Below are 9,863 nucleotides of genomic sequence, written 5' to 3'. Positions count from 1 at the left end.
CCTTATGTTTAATATAAAAATGGATGATTTTAATCTAGATGATTTTGATAACCCTAGTACAATTGAAGAGGGTACCGATGAAACCAGCTTTACGAATCTTACGATACCTTTAAAGATGTTAGCCCGATTGGTCGTGACTATTCAAAGTTTACGATAAATAGTAAAGGAATATTGCAACTGAGTGGCTCTCCAGATATTGATCTTATGAATTCTCGTACTCGTAAGCCCCTAGCCTTGTCTACGATAGCCAGTAAACACGGCATCAACATTGTTCGTAATGAATTAGGTTTTGTAGACTACTCACGAGAAAAACTTTCCGCGAAGACTACTAAGGTTCTTCAGACTGTGTGTACTGAACTCGGTAACATAGATAATTTGGAAGAAAGCTCGAAGGTGGCCTCGGACGGACTCGGAGAAATCTTGGATACCTACTACGATAATTCCGCGGTCAGTGTACTATCCTCGGAGTTCAGTATTAGGGAATTACGAAGTTTTGACAAGGCAATGCAAACAATGCGGGGAGAACTCATTAATAATATATAGCCAAGCTATCCGAACTCGACAAGCATATAGCTTATGAGAAAACAAAACAGGCGGGTGATGAATTCAGTAGACGTCGGGTTGCAGAAAGATTGCGTAACTTAGAAGACGAAAGATCGGCCCGCCTCGAGGCTGCTTCCAGTAATAGAAAGGCACTTCGTTCACAAATCAGTCGAATTCGAGAAACTATCGATCAAGTCCTCAACGATGATACTACACTGGCCGATAAAATTAAAACATTGCTTAGAGAACAGGGAATAACCATAGCCAGTATTTTAACCGCATTGGGATTTATTATATTGACTTTGACTCTCCCGTTTACCGGTGGCAGCGGACCACCCACACCCCCTAGTGATAGGGATGGTATAAAAGAGTGGATAAAAAAGCATTTAAAAGCATTAGGTTCAGCACTGGGAAAGCTCGCTGGGAAAGCCGTGTCTGCACTTCCCGGTATAATAGGGAGTATTGTTTCCTGGCTCTTGAATTTATTAGCTAAGACCACCACTTGGCTTAGTCAAAACTTGTGGGCACTGATCGTAGCAATTGCAGGGCTGTTGTACGTATCCGCTAAAGACTATTTAACCAAATCATGAGTAAACCAACCGCGACTCCACCTACTATAAGCACTGTTTTTTCATCGATATGTTGTTGATTTTTAACTACAATATGCGGTGGCACTTGTGGTTGTGTGTTAGTAGATGGGTGGTTTGGTGTCTGTGGCTTGACTATTCCCATTTCGCCTGTGTTTGTTTGCGTTATTAATTCGGTGTTAATATCTGAATTTATACCTGGTTTTTGTTGATCGGTAGCAATAACAATTTTATTATTATAACCGATCACTTGACCGATCTTAAGTTTCATATTCCTCGGAGACATGTATAGTCCCAGCGCATAAACGTAGTCTACTTTGGATTGAGCGTACTGTAATACATCCTGATAACGCTTTATAGAAGATGGTATGTCAACTGGTGAATTAATAGCATCCTCCACGTTTGCGACAAACTGTTTTTGTGCATCGAGCGCCGTCCCAGAACCAATAATGGACATTCGTATTTGCGATTGTGCACCGAGAATTGCCCATACATAAGTTCTTATTGATTCATTAACTCTTACAACTCCTGGGTTAGTAAAATTATTTTCTGTTTTATCATTAAGAAATTCATTCCAAGCGTTTGCGGTATCGTTCAGTTGTACAAATTTTGTAACAATATAAGCCAAACCACCCTTAAAACTCATAAGATCTCTCCTCCAATTGTTACTCGAAAGTTCCCAGCCATGATTAAAATTATGTAATCTTACAAAAAGATTGTTATTCTGTAACAACTTAAATGGATTGAATGGTTGATTAGTTTTTTTTAACTAAATCATCGCTTTCTTCTTTAACTGTTTTTTGTCCGCTGTACGGAACACCTAGACCATGGTTAAGTCCTTTAATACGCCAATCTTTACTCGTAGAAATATTAAATTCCTGACAAATACGTTCATACGCGAACCTATTGTATGGATTATTTGATGCATTCCATGCTCGATCCTGCGGTAATGAGGCACTAATTTCTTTAAGTATACGTCTAATCTGATAGTACACGTGAAATGATAAAACAGACTTATTCAGTTCAAATCCTGGGGCATAAAGAGATACACCACATCCTGTTGTGGCACACCATATGGCAAAGTTTAACTGGTTCTGCCCAAATTGCATTGGATTATGGAACCAATCGTGCACCATTTTATCGCTAGTTGCCGTGAACCTGTATTTTTCAAAGATATCAGGGAATTCAACAACAAAATTAGCACCAGAGGCACTTACTAAAATCGACTGATTAGTAATATAAGTTGATTTCATATTAAAGTTATGATATAGTATCATTGTATATTTAATATGTATGTTACACTCCCGGGAATAACAAATGGTCAGTCTATTGAACTGCTTCATACTATCGATAACTCGGATGGTCAACTTGAAGTCGCTCTATGCGATGTAACGTATTACCCACGGTGGACCAATATAAGTGCTGCAAGAGGTAATAATGAGATATGGATAAAAGGAGAAGTGCACATTATACCTGATGGGTAATACAGCGTATGCTCACTCAATGATGAAATTTTTAAGCCTAATGGAATTAGTCTCACACAAAATGAGTCGAATGGGATGCTGAAATTAAGCGTTGGAGAAGAAAAAGTAATTCTTGCCCCGAGCATAGCAGACACACTTGGATTTGATTGGCAAAAATCAATAATATATAATACCACCCAATGAAACATTGCAAGGAGTTAAATTACCCGATTTAGTTCCCTATAAAGAGTTGTGCATCCAACTTGATCAAATAAGCACGACCGATAATATTCAACTAGAAAGTCCTTCAACTCTACTCAGAGCTGTTCCAGTCAAAGATGAAAAATATAATAGCGGTAGAACGGAATCTTTCTCATCATTACAATATAATAAATTAAAGCGTGGTATTATTTCAGACCTCAAAATTTCTGTATTAGATTTAAAACATCAACCTGTACATATAGGATACTTGACACTCCATATTATAAATAATGGTTGATTCATCAGGCCCTGGAACACTCAATGTAATACAATTGCGCTTTCCAATCTCGGAGACACAGAAGGATTCGGTAAACCCGATACCGATGGTAAGTTATACGCTTTACACTTACAAGATAATGTATACAAGTGGAAAGAAGTTACATTCACAGGTAATCTAGGAGATTTAACCGATGTCAACATTAGTAGACTCTATAAAAACACTTCGTATAATCGTACTCGCAACGATGATAATAAATGGACTATGATCGAAGCAAACATCGAGTGGCTACTGATTATCGTCATTACCCCACCGTATGTGATGATGGGTAACGGCCATCAATTAACTAAGATAATGAATAGTGGGATTGTACTCGGGGCTTATATCCCATCAAAACGAAAAAGTGTGTTAGTCTCTCCCCTGCCAGAAAACCCAGGTCATATGTTATATAGCCGTCCGGCAGTAAAAAATGTTAGTTTAAATTTGGTTACTGAATTCAATGACATAAAAGATAACTTGAGTGCAATACCTAATCTTTCTACGCTTATTATTGAAGTCTTGTTCGGAGATGCACCGGAAGATGCCTTCGAAATATTACCAGGTCTATCGATTAAATGGCTAAAGAAACACCAACGTCAACGTTGCAGTATTATTCATATTGGAGCATCACCCGTTGCAACCCTTGAGGGGGTCCAAATTATTAAAAGTGACAGCATTTCTCTTACTAAGATATTCATGCCGTATAATATACATTTGATAAGGTTGATGTACACTCTCAAAACATTTAAGCAAGACCAATTAAAGACTATTATATGATATAATAATATACACTATGGGTTTATATCCGGCGCTCGATGAGGCATCTGAAAAGATGGATACTGTTGATGGGATTTCGATTACATCAAATAAGCGACATAAAACATCGAATATAGAAGGAGCCGGAGTTTAGACTTGGATTGTATAAAAAGTATAGCAGAGCCGTGAATGCTCTCGACGGAGTTGACACTGCACTTGTGACAGCTGGCATGGGACTCGGTGTAGCCGGTGTAGCCGGTGTCAGTTTATTATCAACTATAATCGCCGCGCCTATCGTACTTGGCATGGAAATAGCGGCTGGAGTCTCAGGACTGGCAGGAATAACGATAAAATTATTTCTCGTAAGTTGCAAAAGAAAGCATTAAAACATGATAATATTCGGATACTCGCCAAAGCAAAGTTGAACAGCATTGATGATCATATTTCAACAGCAATGGCTGATTGTAAGATATCCGAGGAGTTTCGTTTAGTGCTGTCAGAACTCACCAAATACAACGTAATGAAGCAGGAGATTCGGTCCAATTCTCGTAAGACCAGTGGTATTAACGAAGACGAGAAAAAAAGTTCATAGAACAGGGGAGACAACAAGCGCATTAATTATTCTGTGCCAAAACCAAAGAACTTAATGGAGATTAAAAATAGATTGCTTCCTATCATTAGATCGCACCACATAAAAAATCATACACTCATTTAAACGAATGCTTACATAGTATATAATAATGGAGAATTACAAACCAACAAAGGAAGAACTCGAAAAAGCTACCGAAGCATTTATGCTCAGGGACAAAATTATCAAATGGAGAGAATTACCACAAGGTATATATTATATCAGTGATGTCAAACCAACCAAATACGGTCATAAATTGTTTCTTTCCAAATACCAAGAAGAGTATATAGTCTGGTCTCCTAGTAAAATGAACAAAGAACTTAGTAAAAATGTTGAATATCACTTCGTTCAAAATAATGGTATGCGTATTAGTAAAAATAATAGAGAATATTTTCATTACAATTTAGTCTCATCTGTACTAATGACATCATTGATTGACTCCAGGTGGTGGTGAGCTAGAGTCAATTAAGCTTAATCTCATAACTATCGTTGAATCGCATAGTCATTTACACATAAAAAATGCCACCTGTAGTAGCAGTATAGGTATATAAATCTGGCTCCAGTGGAGTTGCGGCAGAACCCCCATTACCTATACTACTGCAATTCATATCACATAATAGTCAGGTATTTTCACCCATGAAAGTTTCACTTATAATGTTTGCTAATACATGTTTGATACTATGTGCAATTGCCCCAGAATCTAATTTATAATCGATCCCCAAGCAAAGTAATTGGGTGCCAGTTTTGCAAATACTGATGTCCATGCCTTTTCTTTCCGGATACATGTAACCTTGTCTCTGGAAGTTAGAAAGATTACCGGTTTCATATGAGCAAGTAAAAATATATCGGTGTCCTTCCAATTATTTTTATAAAATTCAACTGAAAAGCCATAGAAGCCTGGACATTTCCATTTGTTGTAAAGACTCCGCACATTCCTCAAATGATAATGGCACTTCACTTTTTTTCTGAATATGTGTGAAGGAATTTAGTTTTCCAACCCTTGTCATGATCACAGGTACATGAAGATTTGAAAAAATCCTTTAAAATATCTGAGGTATTTGTTAAAATCTCATTACATTTGTTTATAATTTCTCGCATATTTTTACTGATAGATTTTTTTCTCAAGTTTTCAGGGTTTTTTTTCTCTTCTTCAAACCATTTTGTTTACTCCTTAATATGATACCTTTGATTTTTTCAGTTCTTTACATTTTTGGTTCCTCCTTTTTAGCTTTCAAATTTGCTTTTTCTTCATTATCTAAATTTTAGTAGACCGATACCATTTTTCTATTCGCATTCTGTCTTTCTTTCTTGTCTTTATTTTTCTTTACTAGAAAAAGTTATACTTCTACTTATAATTCTCATCTTCAAAAATTCAAACAAAAACTGATGATTTACCTTGAAATCTGGGCAATTAATATCTTATAAATATATAGTGTTTTTAGCTAAATTTGAGTACGCAGGTCACGTAGTAAATCCTGGACCTCATACTATTGTGTGCAATGGTAGTTCTAAAGATATTAATGGTCAGATTAATAATTAATCCCTATGGTGGTAGTTTTGATAAGAGATAGATGTTCTTTGGAAACAAGAACGGTATCCCGTCTTCTTTCTTCAATAGGACTGTTTTGTCTCCAAATATACTTTTTTTCCCCACAGGATTTAATACCTGGCAAGTCCTATTTTTTCTTTTATATCTACTATTTTGTTATTAATCGGGGGAATATTTCTATGCTCATAATTATAGGTACAATGGATAAAATTTTGAACACCATTCCAGTCTCCTCCCCCAAATAATAAAACAAGGAAACTGGTCTTGTTCAGATTCCAGATTTTAAAAGAATGAAGGATAATCGATAGGCACCATATATACTTATAATTGAAAAGCTATATTCTGAAATTGTGAAATTGTGTGGCCTTACTGAATTATAAGCTTTTATCGAGGTCAGACAAAAGTTGATGAGATCGAGACCCCACCTTGGAGAACATTTATAATACATTTAATCAATTTCCCTTTTCAGTCAAGCTATCATGCACACAAGTGTCTTATGCCTAGTTCATACTGTGTAACCTTGACCCTTAAGTTCATACAATCATTTAAGATTTTTTCCAGAGGTATATTGGACGTGTATATAGTCTCTAACATGTTACAAGTGTATGGTTGAAAAAAACAACACAACTTAAGAAGCCTACCCTTACATGGGGCTGCTAAATTACTCCTGAACATCATAAGGCACGAGGTCATGAAGATCTATTAAAAGGTTAATGAGTTATGCTCTTGAAATGAACCACACCCTGTGACGATCCAGGTTAGAATTGGTCTTCAGCAAGCCATGCCTGTGGTATGAGGCAACTAGCGGGATCGGGTGACCTTGCTCTACAAGGTCACATACAGATATAGAAATGGGCCATAGCTGGCCAAAACAAATACTGCTATGGCAAGAAACATACAAATGTTACCATGGTGATTCCACATATAACATAATATTGCAAATGACATTTTCATCGTAATTGATGTGCGGGTAGAAGAAATTATGAATACGTCATTCATGTCTAGAATGTGACCCGAATTGTCTGAGCATCTTTTAAGCCTCATTAACGGTCCCAGTGAGATATTAAGTGTGGCGTGAGTCAAGCATGTGACAGCTGATCGAGCAATTTCATCTGCCGGTGCAGCCACTCCTTGAATCCCTGCTAAAATTTCTTCACACATAATACATTACCTGCCACTAACCAAGCGTACGTCTTGCTGTTGTCCACAACTACAAATCACCTGGAATCTTGGGACAAATGGTTCAAGTTCCTGAAGGCCAAGTGAGAACTTTGGTACAAATGTTACTTCATTGTTTCTCAAACAGCTGTGATTGAACCATTTCTTTCCATACAACCTCAAACATGGTGTGATAGTCAAGGCAGACATTCCAGCTGGCTTCTGATGACTCTCCTCCCTGGCTTTAGTAGTGGATCACAATGCAAGTCCCACTGGTCCAAGTTCTGCACTTCCTTTGATAACCAGCAGTTGTGAAACAGCAAATTGACAACAGACAAATGATTTGGGAAACATTCATAAATATAGTTTTATTTTTGGGGGAAGATTCCATCATAGTTTTGAGCACGTGTCTTGTGTGCATTATATATTACCAACAGACTTGTCAACAAGGCAGTATTTGTCAGAAATGGCGCAGAGATATACAAGCAGGTGTGGATCAACTCCAGACAGAGGTTTGCATAAGTAGGGAGTATGCAGAACAAATAAATAGTAAACAGATGCTCTATTAACTGCAGAATTGATTTGGCACCATATCCCAAGATAAAGTAAAACTCACAGGTTTGGACAAAAAAGAAATTTCCTTGACTGAAGTTTCCACACCTGGCAATGAATCTGATGAGTTTCTAAAGTTTCTACTTTGATTGATACTGGAGTGTATCCTTTGTGTAGACCCACAGCAACAAACACTCAGGGGATGAGACCAACTACCATGACAGGACTACATGAACAATCTACAGTGAAATGAGCCCTAGCTAGGCTTTAAACAAGGGATACACTTGAGTAAGTAAATGCTTTTCAAGTCTGAGCCAAAGCCACATCTTGCTACAATGACTTGTGACATTCTGTCAAATGTACTTATTTCACTCTTGACACATGACGCTGCATACACCTGTGTTAGTAGTTTTCAGTTTGCAAGTAGAATCCTCTGTTGACTGAAGCAATACATCCATTATTGAGGAAACTAGGGAGTCAAAATAATAGAAAATAGGAGTCTGCTTGTAATGTAAATATATTCTGTCTTAAAAATTGTTTATATATCCTAGCTTCCACTTGTGTAACTGCTGCGAGTGAAGAGCAGAGTGTTGACTGCTCAACGTGAGTAGCCGAACTCCTTGGCATCATCCTGGGTGAAGTCCCCATAGCGCCACAGATTCAACTGCAACACAACAGGAAACAAGTAGGTATAGTACTTGCAAACACTGCAGCAGCCCCTTCACTGCCATTTCCTCCAAGCCCCCATACCATGCCAACACTCATTTCTAGTAAGAATACATTATTTCCATTTTGGGGAAACATGCCTTTTGCCATGTGGCCTGACATGAAATACACATGTGACAGTACATATGGCTGTATAACTGGAATCTAAGACTTAGATCAGAAAGTTCCATGCCTCAACCAAGCTCTATAAGAATGTTTCGTGCACTTTGGTCGGATGCCAATTCATGTTGTGGGAAAATTAATAACATCAGGACTCCAAAGCAGGACATCAATGTCTGTTTCAATCATATAACCCCCCCCCCCCCCCCCCCATCCCCCTCTCTCTCCCCCCCCCACCATTCATTTATCATTCATACTTTTAAAGAAAGTAACCACAAAAGTGAGTCTCATGACCTTATTTATTCCACATGGTGCTTGCTTTGAGAATCATTAATCATTTTAGAATATCCTGTGATGTCAATTATCTTTGTACGATATTCAAGAGACAAATCACCCCTAGTGACGGTCAAATTCAGACAATAAATTCCAATACTAAAGTGACCACAACTAACTGCTAAAAGGAAACAATGTTGCGAAGACCATCTACTCATCATTTACAATCCAACACAAAGGATAAAGGATTCAGGATAAAGTCACATCTACCATGTCTCATAGGACACAAATTTCTTACAAAGCAGAGGCATACTGCCAACTCCTTGCATCATCAAATGAAACTCTTGAGTGACATGGGGTTTAAACACTTGATGCTTGTAACTTCTCAAACTCTGTTCACAGATTTTCTTTTGCTGATCATGAACGTGTTGTCTTGAATATTCTTACCCTCTGTGATTTAGCCTTTTCCTGTGCCTTAGTGTAGTCAGACACAATCTTGGCCAGCCGACGTTCCCGACGAGGCTCTACCAGGAGGAACCCTTTCGAAATGAGACCAAGAGCAATGTCTTCTTTTGCCTCTGTGACAAGTGTCACATAATCTGGTGGTCCTTTGTATTCTGTGTTGAGCATGAGCTGCTTGTTGATGATGTCAGAGTACAGCGCATCCAAGGCTTCATTCTTAGCATCCTCCTGAAGCAGACATTTGGGGGAGTCACATGACGGGTTGAACATCACCAGAGGTGTTTAACAATGATATCAAGATGTCTCCCCTAAAAGTGAGATATAAGCTGAAACTCAGTAAAGTTGGAAGTCTTGGAAGTTGTGGGTATAACAAAGATGGTATGATGTTCAAACCCATCATCAGACAAGGGCCAAACCCACTGATATATACGTAACAACTGATTCCATGACAAAAATAGAACATTATGTCGAGAGAAGAACATTTTCTTGAGTATAGTGTGAAATAGTGTATGAATTGATCGGCAGATCGCACAACTCACCATTATAAACA

General features: G+C 37.9%; 1 protein-coding gene across 1 annotated transcript in view; it reads right to left on the bottom strand.

The window, feature by feature from the left end:
• Positions 1-7,543: 7,543 nt before the first annotated feature.
• Positions 7,544-9,863, bottom strand: part of LOC124118515 (staphylococcal nuclease domain-containing protein 1-like) — a 48,607-nt gene continuing 46,287 nt past the window's right edge. Inside the window, exons 21-22 of the mRNA XM_046480636.2 lie at positions 9,299-9,541; positions 7,544-8,417 (exon numbers count right to left, since the gene is read on the bottom strand). Coding sequence (XP_046336592.1) covers positions 8,352-8,417; positions 9,299-9,541 — 309 coding nt within the window. The 3' untranslated portion in view covers positions 7,544-8,351. The remainder of the gene's footprint in view (positions 8,418-9,298; positions 9,542-9,863) is intronic.

The sequence above is a fragment of the Haliotis rufescens genome, unplaced genomic scaffold, assembly GCF_023055435.1.
Source record: "Haliotis rufescens isolate VD_foot unplaced genomic scaffold, xgHalRufe1.0.p SCAF_5, whole genome shotgun sequence".
Classification (NCBI taxonomy): domain Eukaryota; kingdom Metazoa; phylum Mollusca; class Gastropoda; order Lepetellida; family Haliotidae; genus Haliotis; species Haliotis rufescens.
The sequence above is the reverse complement of the archived record's forward strand: the minus strand, read 5'-3'. Positions and strand labels throughout refer to the sequence as shown.